The 16,453-nt window shown below is 38.4% G+C and overlaps 1 protein-coding gene across 6 annotated transcripts in view; it reads left to right on the top strand.

The window, feature by feature from the left end:
- The first annotated feature begins 644 nt into the window (after positions 1-644).
- LOC107225099 (octopamine receptor beta-1R-like) overlaps positions 645-16,453 on the top strand; it is a 62,750-nt gene continuing 46,941 nt past the window's right edge. For 5 of the 6 annotated variants that reach the window (XR_006903768.1, XR_006903767.1, XM_046736757.1 and 2 more), the window contains exons 1-2: positions 645-2,001; positions 9,898-11,064. Coding sequence is in view for 4 of the 6 variants with exons in the window: in XM_046736757.1 (XP_046592713.1) it covers positions 10,307-11,064 (758 nt within the window). In the remaining 2 variants the exon portion in view is untranslated. Of the gene's footprint in view, positions 2,002-2,517; positions 2,614-9,897; positions 11,065-16,453 lie in introns of those variants that run through there. The other variant, XM_046736756.1, reaches the window with a different exon arrangement.

Raw genomic sequence — 16,453 nt, 5'->3', positions numbered from 1 at the left:
CTTCACTATGACAATGAAAACCGGACACTGGTAAGAAAAATTTGGCTCAACCTGTAATTGTCTGATGGTAGATTATCAAATTGTTCAAAGAAATTATTTTACAGTAGCTGTTCACAGAAGCCAATGTCGATAGCACCACGTTTCTTCCACTCTACAGTGCAAACTAACGTAAGTGCGTACCAGTTCTTGACACGTTTAGACCGAATTATTGACTCTATTATTTTACAAAATTATAAACTGACGGCACGAATGTGAGTTTCTCGATGACTAGAACCAATTGCTAGAGGGTTAGATGCTATAAGAACTCATTTTTTGGTAATTGTAGAATTTTGAATCAAACAGGTACAACCAAAGAAGGTCAATAACTGGGAAAGGGTCAGTAACTGTTACACTTGGCTTATAAGAAAATAAACCTCGTTTCAGCTTGGGCGCGGAATGACGACTGATCCGCGAATATCCATAAATCTGGCAATCGATGATCCTGATTATTTGGGATACGGGGTGAAATGGAAGGTAGGTAGAGATATGCCGCAGGTCGAGCTGAGAGTGTGGAACCCGCGGTAGGCCGGGGCTCGAGGGGCGAAAAGGACGGCATGGCATCAGGCATCCGCCTGGGGTGGCCGACGGTGCGCGGGAACGAGCTCCAGCAACCCCCAGCCTTGGCGGCCTCACTGCGACCTCGCCAGTCGTACCATCGACACCGAAACCGGCGGGACTTGGAGCCAGAAGCTCCGGATTTTCGCGAGAAATCGTGGTGATGGTGAAATCGGCGAACGAGTGCTTCAGAGGCTCGTAAGAATTATAGATTCCTGTAGTTGGGAGACGAAGTAGTTTGGTGCTTTTATGACATATACGCAACAAGTCGCGTTCCAATTGTTTATTATTATACGCATGAGGCTTGGTTAGAAAGAGGAACTCAACGAAACTGTAATGTTCGTTGAGTCATGGGATTGGGGAAAGGTGCCTACCAAATAAGAAGAAGACGATGAGTAGCTTGTAGAGCTTCTGGTCATTCTTGGTGAGTGTACCAAAGGAATTTGGTCAACGTCTTCAAATTTAGTTAAACCGGCAGTCTGTTTTTGACAATCCGGTAGACAAAGTTAAATGAAAAAACTATTGAAATAAAGAACGTGTTTGTGCGGCGTGTTGTTTTGTGCCAGTGAGGTATTCGACGGAGAAGATAAAATGTGAGGAACGAAAAATGAGCGTCAATTCGGATTCTGCTTTCTTGATTTCGTTTGTAACGAAAATGTTGTTTGTTTCTGTCTCATGTGAACCACGTGAATAGTCAGTGATTGTGAATAAAGATTGAAGCAGTTGAACGGGGGTGAATGAATTGATTATTAATTAACGATATTCTATAATTGGGAATATAAAAAAGCGTGACAAAAAGAAACGAGGACCATTAAAAACGACGAAATTAATTATCGATGTATGTTTTAAAGGATTCGTAATGAAATTAGTGTGTAAATAAAATTAATGAGAAAGACAGGATTAGGAGGCACGAAAAGTAATTAGATTAAAAATGACAGAGAGAGAGAGAAAGAGAAAAAGATGACAATTAAATGAAGGCAATATGTTGAGATGAACTGTTCAATGATGATTATTTATACAGATATGATGTGAAAGGGAAATAAAAGTAAGCGAGTCTCCGTGCAAAAGAGAGAGAGAGAGAGAGAGAGAGAGAGAGAGAGAGAGAGAGAGAGAGAGAGAGAGAGAGAGAGAGAGAGAGAGAGAGAGAGAGAGAGAGAGAGAGAGAGAGAGAGAGAGAGAGAGAGAGAGAGAGAGAGAGAGAGAGAGAGAGAGAGAGAGAGAGAGAGAGAGAGAGAGAGAGACGGATAGAAAGAAGGAGACAAACGTATAAGGGTAATGAAACGCGAATATCTTCATCCCTTCGACGAGAACGCACCGAGTATATAGTGGATATATTGGCGGATGGATGGACGGATGGATGGAGTGGGAGGGGAGGGCCGCTGGATCATGCCACTCGACAAAGCCAAGGTAGGTAATTGAATTTCAAGTAAGGCTTTTAATCCGGTACATGTCGTCGGTAGAATTAAACGGCTGTACATCTCTTTAGAAGATATTCCAATCGGAAGTCAGATTTCAACTACTGAGAGGTGGAGGCGAGGAGTCAGAATGATGTAAATAAGGAGGGAAGCGAAGGAAAGCGAGGGAAAAGAGAATACCGATAGCAAGACGTTATTAATACAAGAATATGCAAATGTGTTTACTGTATCAAAACAAAAAAGCAATAAAATTGATCTACGAAAATAATTTACTTCATGTACGAACAGGTATTTGGTTTGATTGGTTCGACAAATGATTTTAAAAAAAAAATTTCTAGTGTTTTCACATCCTTCCAACAAATTATGCAAAAACATCAAATTTGTGTTGAGATCTCGTGACGTAGTTAGGATTTTCTCTACGTTTAAATAAAACAAATAGTCTATTGCCACGGTGCTCTCTCGTTCTCCCTTTTTCTCCACCTCTGATTATTTTGCAGCTGCAACTAGGTTTGAGACTGGGTACCAAATGCTGCAATGATCCAGTTTATTTGGTCTGGAGGTCGTAAAGCTCGGTGTTTCGTACATAACGACTTATGGCATGAGGGTAATTTAAACTAGGGCAAATCTGCCTGCATTTATGCAATTTATTGTCAGGGTAAATATTTGACCAAAATCCGCCTGAATTTATGCAATTCTTTCTCAGGGTATATTTTTCCAAAAATCTATGTGTTTTCTGCTGCCCAGATTTTGATGATCAGCTTTTGTTTAATTGCTTGCGATTGGCTGACTGCTCAATCTATCATTGGATCGGAGAATGTACCCCGAATTGCATCAATCCAGGCGAACTTACCCCGTGTTAAATTACCCGTAAAGAATTACGTGCGCGAAATAACCCGGCATATATCTATTACACCTACTCCGTTGGTGGAGAACAGCAGCAGCGTTCAGCAGAACCCTTATCAAAACGCGAACGGCATTGTCTTTTTCGTGAAGCGCATATATACCTATTACGACCGAAGCGTGCCCACCTTATCTTATAGAGGCCCTGTTATATAGACACGGCTGGGGTGGCGGTCGAGGGATGATTCATCCCCGTTATACTTCTCGGCATTAATCCTACCGAAAAACGGTCGGTCTGCTGCTGCTGCTGAGTTTCTGTTCGCTATACCAGGACGAGGAGAAGAACAAGGATGATAATGGGATATAGGATCGGGTCGGGATTATACTATATGAGTGTGAGAACAGAGAGTCTGGGGCCTCTCTACGGCAAAGATCGACCTGATCATCCTCAATTATTTATGTATATCTTCTATAATGTGTCAAACTTTAACCGAAAACATTACGTAAAATAATTAACTACCAAGATATACAGACGAAATGAAAAATCATAATTTCGAAAACAGAATAAAATATTACACCGAATTGAATTTCATCTGTACTCCGCAATTCAATAAGAGCCTCTACTTCTTCACCCTCTCTTTCTCTTTCTCTGTCGTTCGTTCGCTCGCTCGCTCGTTCCCCATTTGAAACATTTATTCAGCTCAGTTTCATTTCGTTCCAGCTACTTCTCGCTTGGTTTTTACTCTCTTTTCTTTCCTCAATCTTTTTTTACTTCACTTTATTTTATTTTATTTTATTTTATTTTATTTCATTTTATTTCACGTGTATGCTAAGAGTTCTTCTGGAAAGGATCTGATCGCAGTACGCACGAATCAATAATTGCTTAATTTTGATTGACTGACATTCGTGCTCGTAGCCAGAAGCGAACCTTCGCTGACAAGAATAAATTCTCTAGAATCGACTGGCTGTTGAGTGAGTCGGCCGTAACCTCTCGCCTATTAAGGGTGCGTTCCGAAATAAACGCCCAGTATATTCAAAACATTTTTTTATCTATTTTGCGCTGCCGAGTTCTTGAATAGCTCTGCTTCTACTCTAGGGAGTTTTAGTGCCACCAGCTAATTTCGGAACGCACCTTAAGAATCCATGGATCACGACGCTGCCGCGATCCACTATGCACCGGTCACTCTGCCTATCATGCTGGTAACATTTTTACAAGGCTGGCTACACCTATAAACTAGACTAGCTGCAATCGTCAGAGCAGATCTTGTCAAGACGGATTCTCGGTATAATGTCTCTTCCGAGTTTCGTTCTTGCCTACTGTAATATATTATAGGGTATTTTAGAGGTGGATGTCTCAGGGTTAGAAGGACTCTTTATTATAACACGTGTGTATGACTACGTGGCTGTATGCAGAGAGTTAGCTAACTTATCTCTAGGGATATATCTAGAGAATTAACTAGGAACTAGGCATAAAGATACATCTACATACTTATATTATTAAATGCGATATATCTATAATCTGCATATAGGTATATACAAGGGGTTTATCCATCTGCAGTTACCGAGTTGAGAAAATGTTAACTACTGAGATAAAGCGAATCCTTGCGGAAATTATAGAACCTTGAATTTTAAAATGTGTAAGCGAGTACTTGAAACCAATTAGTACAAATACAGTAAAAGCCCTAACGACGAGCAATACTAGATAGGAGTAACGCGTGTAATAATATAAAATATAAATATATGCGGAGCGTATAGATCGAAGAAGTAAATAGAATAATCTAGAGAATTCACAATGTACAACGTATGGAATGTGAAAAGGGCATGCAAATACACATCACACATGTTGTTAGCTGTGATAAAAACTCCCAGGGCGATTGAAATTTATGAATATAAATTTCGCGTTTCCCCCTCGCTTTGCGGGAGCCCTAGAATTCAGAATATAAAGCAAAGCAGTAATATAAAACAAAATGAACAGATACGAAATACAATGCGAAGAACTCAAAATGTAGCGATCAAGAAAAAAAAACGATGCAAGACATTTTATTTCAGTAGGGATTTATCGTTATAAATAACATTATATATATACTCGTATATATATGAGAAGATCCATTAATTTTCAACTAAAACGTGCCCACACAGGTCACCAAATTCATCGCCTATTTCTTTACTGAAAGTACTCTCGAACAAACAGATTCCCCGAAATTTTCAGATTTTTAAACTTTTCCGTTTTTGATTTATTATGTTTCCAAGGCTTAGAGTTCATTTCTTTTCGATACGTCGCCGTTTCTCGCAGTCTGGTCTGACTGCTTCGAAAAGGACTTATTTTGATGGTGTTTCAATGTAGTCTTAAAATTGTCAAGAAAATTTGTAATGGGTTGAAAAACACCAAAGATATGCAAATTTTATTCATAAAACCGCATGATTTTCGCAAAGTTCAATATGGGCTATTCCGCGTCAACCGGATCAGTCATCTCTCAGATATTTTTTTAATTTGGCATGTGGATTGTGTGGGAGGAGTTAGATTTTTGTGCCAAAGCGCGAATCTCATAATGCAAAATTCGATTTTTTATTAACAATAATAAATTAGACTCCCATTTTTTTCAAAAATTCATAACTTTGGCAAAAAATTAGATACAATATATTTTTTTTTTTCAAATTACGCGGAAAGCTCCATAGAATTTAAAAAAAAATACGAAATGGTGAAAAAAAGTTGTTATCAATTGTTTATTTAACAATTAATTTTTCAAAGATTTTTAAAACAGTGACTGACACGATTAAAAAATTTTTTTTAAATTCTGACATGTTCCTTGAACTGTACTACAACCTGTGAATTAATTCCATAGGAGTGTTTTTTTTCATTTTCGAGTTAAAAATCATTAAAGGTGTGGATGCGCATGAAATTGCGGCGCGCCGAGTCTCTACGTAATGGCGGGCGGCCGGTTGTGTTTTTATTTTAAAATAAGTAGCAAGTTATGTAATTATTATCATTTATGTGCCCTCTCATGGTATGTAACCGTTATTTTGAATCTCTGTAATAAAAAAACGGTGAAAAACACATTCCTGAAACTTCACTTATCGCTTTGAGCAGGCCTTGTGAAGGTACAGTATTTTTTTCAGATTCTCCAATCGTGTCCTACATCGTGAAAATGACTAAAATAATGCTGCGACGCCACCGCGGGGTAGCGGTGGACGGCAACCTGCCGCCCGCCATTACGTAGAGACTCGGCGCGCCGCAATTTCATGCGCATCGACACCTTTAATGATATTTTACTCGGAAATGAAAAAAAACACCCCTCTGGAATTAATTCACAGGTTGTAGTACAGTTCAAGGAACATGTCAGAATTTTAAAAAAATTTTTTGATCGTGTCAGTCACTGTTTTAAAAATTTTTGAAAAATTAATTGTTAATTAAACAATTGATGACAACTTTTTTTCACCATTTCGTATTTTTTTTTAAATTCTATGGAGCTTTCCGCGTAATTTGAAAAAAAAAATATATTGTATCTAATTTTTTGCCAAAGTTATGAATTTTTGAAAAAAATGGGAGTCTAATTTGTTATTGTTAATAAAAAATCGAATTTTGCATTATGAGATTCACGCTTTGGCACAAAAATCTAACTCCTCCCACACAATCCACATGCCAAATTAAAAAAATATCTGAGAGATGACTGATCCGGTTGACGCGGAATAGCCCATATTCTTTTTCTCCTTTTATCATTATTTTGGTCTTTCTTTACAGTTAAGCTATCTCCAGGTAACATAATCCAACATTATTGCGCAGTATGTGTACAACGTTACTATAGTTCTAAGAAAAACTATAATGATACAAAAAAGTTATAAGAATACGAAAATTATGCGGTTTTATTGATAAAACTTGCATGTCTTTGGTGTTTTTCGACCGATTTCAAATTTTCTTGACAATTTGGACACTACCCAATAACTGTAATAACTGAAATAAGCCCTTGCTGAAGTAAATAGGACCAGACTGCGAGAAACGGTGACGCATTGAAAAAAATGGAGTTTAAGCTTTGAAAAAATTATAAATAAAAAACGAAAAAGTGTCAAAATCTGAAAATATTAAGAAATCTGTTTAACGGGGAGTACTTTCAATAAAAAAATCTGCGACGAAACCGATGATATTAGTACGCACTTTTTCGTCGAAAATTCATGGATCTTCCTATATATATGGGGCTGTCCCCTAAGCACGATATACTTTCAGACCTCACCACAACCGATTCAATCCATTTTTTGATGTTATTGTTATAGCTCTAAAACATTCTTCTGAGTTTTTTTTGTATTATGTTGGCCAACCCCTTTTGAGCGATTAGATTTTTTAAACTTAAAATTTGCACCATTTTGCAATTCTGAAAAAATTCGCCAAAATGATCTCAATGAAGTAGAACAAGACATCAACATCCACTTCCAAAACGTCGGTGGGATTTTTGTTACATTGTTTTTTGATTATTCCATAATTTTATTCGACAAAACGCGTCACTTACGACTTCTAACATTCCATGAATATGCTGTTCAATTGTTGGTTGATGATATTTTGGAAAATAAGGAATGAAAAAATTCATAAATCCAGCTCGTTGATCACTTGTGAATTTATTTTGATGCAAGAGTCACTTGTTTCATAAAATATACTATCTATTATTGTTTCTATTATACAATTCGTAAGTTATGTTGATTAGATTGGCAGAATGATCCATTAATAACAGTGAAAATATTTTATAAGTTGAATAGTTTCTATAATGAATTTTGCATGATCGTGTCCAAGATATAAACTTTGATGTAAACAATAGTATATAGGATATTTTGGAAAAAAGTGATTCTTCTATCGAAATAAATTTTCAAATGATCAACCAGATGGATTCTTGAATTTTTTCATTCGTTGTTTCCTAAAATATCATGAACCACCATTTCACCTACATTTTTGGAAGTGGGACGTTCTTCGACGTCATCGACAGAATTTTCGTAAATTTTTTCAGAATTCACAAATTGGTGCAAATATTAAGTTAAACAAAATTCATTATTCAGAAAGGTGTTACATCGTTCAAACCTCGGATTCCTTTCCCACACTCTTACAGCTACGTTATACCCTGCATTCTCTTTTTACCATCATATCACGACCACGGTTCCCATACCGAATTAGCAGATTGCTCCCTCCACCGCTAAACTGCAATTAACTAGCCTCGACGTCCTTCCTTCCATATACTCACTCTAAAGTCATTTTTCATTCAGCCAACATCCAAATTCATCTCATATTCCGAAATCAAACCGAATTTTTCCATTTTCCTTCCTACGAATAATTTCTCCTCCACATGTTCTCATTGTACTCTAAATGATATATTTTACAATAAATCAATTATATACAGTCCATAAGGCATACTCTCCGTCCAACTACACGTCGATTATGCACTTACGTGCCACTACTCCCAATGCAGGTAATGAGTGTAGGTGGAAGGAATCGATTTTGAGAGAGTTGAATGTTGTAGCTTCTGGTAGCCGCTCATCGAAATCTATACAATCTACCCCGTAACAAAGGGTTGGTCCAAAAGATTTTTGAAATTTCAACAGCATGTTTTAGAGCTATAACAACAATATGAAAAAGTGGGTCGAATCGGAGAATGTGAGGTTTGGAGGTGTATCGTATTGAAGTGGACACCCTCATACGTATATCTATATAGTCGCGAAAATGTAGGTATAATATGGAAGTATGTTCGGGGCAGAAGTTGTAAAAATTCAATGGGATCATTGAATGGGTAAAAGGATGGAAAGAATCAGGAGATATTAATTTCTTGCAAATTTATCTGTGTACGTATCATGAGAATATGTACACAGTGATGTACTTAATGTACTATACATATATATATATATATATATATATATATATATATATATATACCTATACACGGGCCGAAGGATCCGAACGGCCCGATCGATTAGAGGGTGAAAAAACAAGTAGGTACTTCGAGTGAGCGAATGAGTGAGCAAGTGCTTATCTATTATACACGTAGTAGTGGTGAATATGTACATATACATGTACGCAGGTATGTACGTTCGCATAACGTAAGGGGGGGTAGGTAATAGGTTGCGGTGACATTTTAATTGCTTTTTGATGTATACCTTATACATACCTTACAAAAGTAGGTGACATTATAACCGCACAGTATTGATGCATAAATAAATTCAAGAGAATGAAAAATACCGACGATAATGATGACGATTGCAACGACGTTAAGATAGAAACTATTCCTGCAAACGTGTTCACATTCAAACGTGTTCAAATTCTTACAAAATGAAAAGTTCAATGGAACTTCTGTCATACTAATTGAGTATCCGAATTACTTGAGATTCCAACGCGTTACAAGACTAAATAATTTCATATGAGTATAATATACTTATGTATATTACAACCACGACTGATAAAGTCGTGACGGACTTTGACTTGTTAGCCGCTACGGGTTTTAATTACATACATACTATACACCTAATCACCCAGGATTCACACGAACAAACACACAAAGTTCCAAGCTAGTCTTTCTGAAAGCAGCGTCGTTAATTGCTTGTTTACTGCTGGCGCTTGCCTCCCGTTAATATCTTTTTCTTCTCCTTCATCCGAACACTTCTATTTCCACTTTTCCCTTGGTGAAAATTTTTTCGTGATCACGGGTGGTGCGTATTATTTTGCTCTCCAATGATCGATCACAAACCGGGTGTTCAACTGTTTTTGGCACTGTTCTTATTATAGGATATACCTAAGCAAGCCAACAATTTGACAAATAAGCGAAATACTGCAGGAATATTGTGAAGTTAGCGTTGTACGTAATTGGTTTTCTGATTGGGCCGTGAGGGGCGATGGGGGTAAACGATAAACTCTATTTGCAGTAACCGATGAACGTTTCAATATTTCTGATACATCGTTTCTGGTTCTCGAATATATAGGATTAAACAACAAACCTAGTTGAGTACTCAAAAAAAAATAACACTGTGTATAGTTGAAACGGAGACGAGCAGAAAAATACATGTTATATACCCATGATTTCAGGGGGACATTGCGAGATGCGGGAAGTCGAAGGGTGACGGGAACTTCACCAAACCTCCAGGCAACCGATCAAACATGAAGAACGTGCCAAACCAGAGAAAAGAGTCTCGAGTCTTCGTACCTCGACTCACCAGTTCAAATTTTTAATCCAGACAGTATTTTCGCCCGGTTTACTTAATGCTACAGTTGGATTGGAGAACGATAAAGCGACGATGAAGAGCAAACGGGAAGAATACAGGTTTTGGGTATAATGCAGTACAAATTGACGAGGAAACGATGATACGGCCAAAGCTTGATCTAGTTAAAACCCACGCGAGATTCGACGCTCGTCTCGTGGTAAAATCGAGAAAGAAAAGGACGGTTCGTACCTTGGCTTGTGACTGATCGCAGTTGGCTAGACCGGTGAGGAAAGATGGAGTACAACGAAACGCTGGACTTTGAGGAAGAATTCGATTCGATGAACGCTTCGACGGTTGTGACGACAATCCTGAACGGAGATTCTGGGCCGTACAATGACTCGACGGGTGCGGTAAGGGAGAATGAGGATATCGAGCACGTCCTGCTGCAGCTGGTTAAGGCCTCCATAATGGGTTTCATAATCCTCTGCGCCCTCTTCGGCAACCTGTTGGTCATAGTGTCGGTGATGCGGCACCGTAAACTACGCGTGATAACGAACTACTTCGTGGTGTCGTTGGCGCTTGCCGACATGCTGGTTGCCATATTCGCGATGACGTTCAACGCGAGCGTCGAGCTTTCCGGGCGATGGCTCTTCGGGTACTTCATGTGCGACGTGTGGAACTCGCTCGACGTATTCTTCAGCACCGTCTCGATCCTCCACCTCTGCTGCATCAGCGTAGACCGCTACTACGCCATCGTTCAGCCCCTCGACTATCCCCTGATCATGACCAACCTCAGACTCGGTACGATGCTCAGCGTAGTTTGGTGCTCGCCGGCCGTCGTCAGCTTCGTGCCGATATTCGCCGGCTGGTACACGACACCCGAACACCTTCAGTACCGCTCCAATTATCCGGATGTTTGCGTATTTCACGTTAATCAATTCTACGCAGTCGTCAGCTCCAGCGTAAGTTTCTGGGTACCCGGCATTATCATGATCGCAATGTACTACAAGATCTATCAGGAGGCGGATCGCCAGGAACGAATGCTTTACAGGTGAGTCTCTCGCAGATGATCAATCGTTGCTTCTCACATCATAAATCACCCTGTATATTTACAGATAGCAGAACTCTTCAACGATAACGTGTTATAGGATTATCACTCAAAGTCCATGCAGATTGATACATTCTCAAAAAGAACCCTCAGCTCAAGGCATCGTCACTTCCCTGAGATTTAAAAAAATTCACACCTTTTCAAAATGAAATTATAGTGATACTTGAATGTTGCTTTCTGCTTTCTCAACACGTTCCACCTGCTATCGCCACGAATCTGACCAGAACAAACCCCAACAGGAACGTTGACCGATTTATAGTTTCCTTATTTAAATGCGACGGAAAACATTTTGCTCAAAATCTATCTCAAGTTTTACTTTTCGTTTCTTTTTTTTTCTTTTGTCTTGTTTTGCAAATAGTTTCGGGGATATTCTCGTGAAATAAATACATTATACGTATATTTTTGGAAAAGATAATTTGCCACGACAAAAATACAGGAGGCATGGGAGAGAACGTTCAGAAATGTTGGCCAGAAGCCAGGTTGCCAGAGGGAAAGAGAGCTAGAGTCTGGTCTCTCGAGGAAACTAATCCGCTAGCCGCGATGGTCCCGAGAGTAATATCGATTTTGCGATGAGACGGTTTTCATCAAAGGTGGTTTGGAACCTTATACATCTCATACTACTCACGGCCTGACGAAAGTCTATAAATTTGTACAAGCTGGGCGCGTTTTCTTTTTTTATCACCTATTTTCTTCTATTTATTGGGGAGAAAAAAAGAAGCGAAGGTCATATTACATAGCCTGATAGCCATACCAGAATCCGATAGCGAATAATAGTAAATAAGTTATAAATTCCAAAACTATACTATACACACACTGCAGCGACGACGACATTATTAGGATAGAAAAATGTCAATGTGAAACATTTTATCGTGCTTTTTGAGTTACGAAAATTTATTACTATACATATATTATAATATACAATGGTATCTCTCAGTAGTTCCATTTTTGTTCTACCAAAGTCGCCATACAAATTCGCAATATTTTTTACACGATATTCGTTCCTCATCGTTTACAAAGCGATTACGGCATAGTCTATTGCAAAAATCATTTCCGTCTGTGAAAATGTATTTGCAGGTATTTACATAATATTATAAGTGATACATTGCTAGTCCAGGTTTAATATACACATAAACGAATCTTGGGGCAGAAATTCAGCGATCACGAACAGTAGCCTACACGTAGACCTATTTTTAAACTCCAACCGGGGTATATTCGTAAGGCTTCGAAGTCTGAAGGGATTTGCAGGAGGCTGATTTCGCAGAGGGTATAATACAACCCACATAAAAGCTCAGTCTCGTGGTTAGAACATGCAATGTTTGAGTAGCTAATGAGCCGTGTCATGCGAAAAGCAAACAGATCATTACGCAATAGGCAGGATTCTTTTCAACCCTTATTTCGGTTGTGCAGATGGTTCACGCCTTTTAGGCAAATTGGGCATTAGAAAAGCCCGCACGAGTTTTCCTCCCCATTAAGCTAGTTCAGAGCCACGGCGTTTTTACCGGCCGCAACTCTAACGACACTTCAGAGGCCGTTTAGCAGGGCGATAAGAGCCAAAACTAGAAAATTCCAACACCATTCCATGGTCGCGAAGGAGAAGAGCACACGTAAGACGGGAAAATTGAAAACGACGAAGCACTGCGCTACACGGCAATAACGATTCATTGACCTGAAATCCCCTCCTCTCTCTTAGTTAATGTTCTCGCTCACTCTCTGAGCTGAATTGCTTTTTGCAGTGGTAAACGAGCGCAAGACCTGCACCTGGTGCTGCTAAAAGATTCTACCAATGCCACGGAGGGAAACACTCGTGACTTTTCTCTCACTGTGATCTTAACGTCCTCGGAACGCGTTGATTTTTCGGATTAGTCTTGATAATTCCTGCACTTGAAGATTTCCACTTCAACTTCACGAGAGAGTAAAAAAGTCTCTGAATTAGCCCTCTACAAACAGTTGTTTCACAACGTTTATCCAGGGTAAATACAGCGGGTCAATCACCTTGCATTTCACGAAAATTTAGAACATCCTGACGCTGATCAATGATTGGGCTTCGAAAGAGGAAAACACGGCCAAAATCTTGTATGACTGAAATTCTTCGAATTAGCCAATGTTTCTGCGTTCAAAACATTTTGCTTTCTGAAAAAACGGGAGTCTGAAATGGTCTGCTGTTAGGTAACCACCGCCGACCTTGGTGGGTCATGTGCGCAGGTAATTGCCTTAAGAAATTTATTAAATTATAAATGTTTCAATTTTTTACGTTCTATCGAGAGTTCAACATTGTAATGCATTGTTGTCCTTAGGGGGTACCTTGCCCCAGGACATTCTGAATAAACGCTTTTCTCTCTCTCTCTCTCTATCCATCCATCCATCCATCCATCCATCCATCCATCCATCCATCCATCCATCCATCCATCCATCCATCCATCCATCCATCCATCCACCCACCCACCTACCTACCTACCTACCTACCTCTCCCTCCCCCTCAACCTACTTTGGCGCCCATACTTTTTCATTTGCCTACGGTACATGTCTTTTATGTCAATGCACCGTAAGCTTGTCCAATATGCCCATGGATAAAAATAAAATATCTTTCTATGAATCTATCTCTGCTTGCCCAGTCCGCGTGTGTAGATTTATTTTCAAGTGTGAATACACTTATCACGGCAAACTTCCCTGCGTTGATGCGACCATAACGTCGGATTATCTTGGTGTTATCCGAGTTGCACACTGATGTTGTATACACAGTGCAGGCAGATAAAGAAGCGGAAGGATGATGGCTCATTCATACGTGAGGTTGTGGTTTTCCTCATCCTTTTTCCTCTTTCGCTAACATTATCATCGATGCTTTATACCCGCCTCTATACTTCACCGTTTCTCCCCCCACGAATCAGATAACCTTGTAGTACACAACGGGCTTCCCTCGAAAGCTTACATAAAAATGCCAGTTAACTCGCGATGCACGGCAGTTATGTATACTAGTAATAAATCAGTAAACGAGCGAAGGTTTGATGATCTAACAAGGAATGTATCTCAGGGCGATCTCTCCGATTTGGTTTCTTTTGTAATGTGTTACGGTAGACTAAAATCTAAGCGACACGTATTTTTTTTTATCTGCCATTGAAGGGGATAAAAACGACCCCCAAAGATGGGCACCCAACGGAGTGATTTCATTAATTAAATACATCAAGCGCATCAAGAAATCACTCCGTTAGGTACCTATCTTTGGGGGTTATTTTCACCGCCTTAAAGTGTTTGATGGCGGATAAAAAAAATACGCGCTGCTTAGTTTCGAATCTACTATAACATATGACAAAAGAGATCAAATCGGAGAGATCGACCTGAGATACCTTCCTTGTAAGAGTGTCCACTTCAAAACAAAGAAGTTGTCATAAAGACAAATTATGTATCTCATGATGATCATCATACCTTCCAGCTTTAGAAAATTTCAATTAACTTCTCTGAGTTTGATTCCCTGTATATCAAAAAATTGGCCGTAGTTAGTATAGGTGTACGAGTCGATGGGTAGATATAGCTAGGATGAGAATAGGTGGAGAAACGCTTTCAGCTTGATTGACAGTATTTGCAGTGTGACGGCGTTGCGCGGGAGGCAGAGGAGGAGTATGTTCACTGATTTACGCTCTAAAGCAAATAACCATCCACGCAACATCCATCGCATCTCTACCTTGCACCAGAGAGATCTATCGATCCTCATCACGTGCATATTATAATACAATTACCCGTTCAGATGCAATTAAAAACTTGATTAGAAATTCCGTCGCAGAGTAAATGCACGTCACGTTGCAGTAGCAGCAGCAGCAGCAGCACGGAGTGTTAAAGACAAGTATGCAAATAAGCATGGTAGCTAGATATAGGCTGATCATCAGTTATAAGTACTTATGCTTCCGAAGTATAATATTGCTCTCACATATTTATGGGTCATTCCATGTCAATTCAACGACGCTGCGACGGTGACCCTCTTAGATTTTTATAATTTTTTAATATTTTTTTATACATATAGAAAGAAGTCCACGGCTAAATTTTTAGCTCTTTATCTCTTCCCATTCCGGAGTTGTAGATTTTTGAAGAAATTAACGAAAACAATTCACGTTTCTGACAGTAATTGAAATAACCTAATTCAATACAAAAATTTTTAAGTATTTTTTGATGCTCTTTCTGAAAAAAATACAAGAATTGAAAAAAAAAAATTTTCTTCATGCTTTTTTGGCCATTTTTAATCGAAAAATTGGATTTTCGTTCAATGGGATACTTTTGATTTTATCCAAAAAAATTTACCAAATTCTACGTTAAAAAACAAAATTTTTGAGCCATTATAGAAGATGGGCTTTCAATAACTTCTAGTGAAAATAATTTGAAAACAAATTTTTTTTCGGTAATTTTGATTTATTTTCATTCTCAGAACGTAGTTTTCAAATTATTTGCACTAGAAGTTATTGAAAGCCCATCTTCTATTATGGCTCAAAAATTTTGTTTTTTAATGTAGAATTTGGTAAATTTTTTTGGATAAAATCGAAAGTATCCCATTAAACGAAAATCCAATTTTTGGATTAAAAATGGCCAAAAAAGCATGAAGAAAATTTTTTTTTCAATTTTTGTATTTTTTTTCAGAAAGAGCATCAAAAAATACTTAAAAATTTTTGTATTGAATTAGATTATTTCAATTATTGTCAGAAACATGAATTTTTTTCGTTAATTTCTTTAAAAATCGACAACTCCGGAATGGGAAGAGATAAAGAGCTAAAAATTTAGCTGAGGACTTCTTTCTATATGTATAAAAACATATTAAAAAATTATAAAAATCTAAGAGGGTCACGGTCGCAAAGTCGTTAAATTGACATGGAATGACCCTTATACACTTATAACGAAATAAGAGAAAGAAGCTTGATCCAATGCGGTAAATTGAAATTGATGAATTGCAGAGAACGAAGGCAGTGCAGGAGTCCCGGATTTTTGTGACGTTGATAAAACGAAGAAACTATTCCTTACGATTAAATATAATTGTAAGCGACAAAATAGCAACGGGTCGTTGAACTTATACGACAACGTTCTTCGTATCTTTCAGAAGAATCCCATTATTTTTCCTGTGAATCTTCGTGGTAATACGTCGTCTTCTGCACGCAATACATTGGAGTGAACTATAACCACGATGATAATAATAATAGCAGTTAAAATGCACTCTCGGTCTATTACATGCATAATATGACAATCCTTAGTAAGTATACGAATGATAGGTATACGAAATCCTGGTATGTGTGATAAGGTACATAAAAATGAGATATTTATACATATACAGTGTATACCTTATGATTATAGATATAGA

Source organism: Neodiprion lecontei, chromosome 4 (assembly GCF_021901455.1).
Source record: "Neodiprion lecontei isolate iyNeoLeco1 chromosome 4, iyNeoLeco1.1, whole genome shotgun sequence".
Classification (NCBI taxonomy): domain Eukaryota; kingdom Metazoa; phylum Arthropoda; class Insecta; order Hymenoptera; family Diprionidae; genus Neodiprion; species Neodiprion lecontei.
This window is presented reverse-complemented; position numbering and strand designations above follow the sequence as displayed.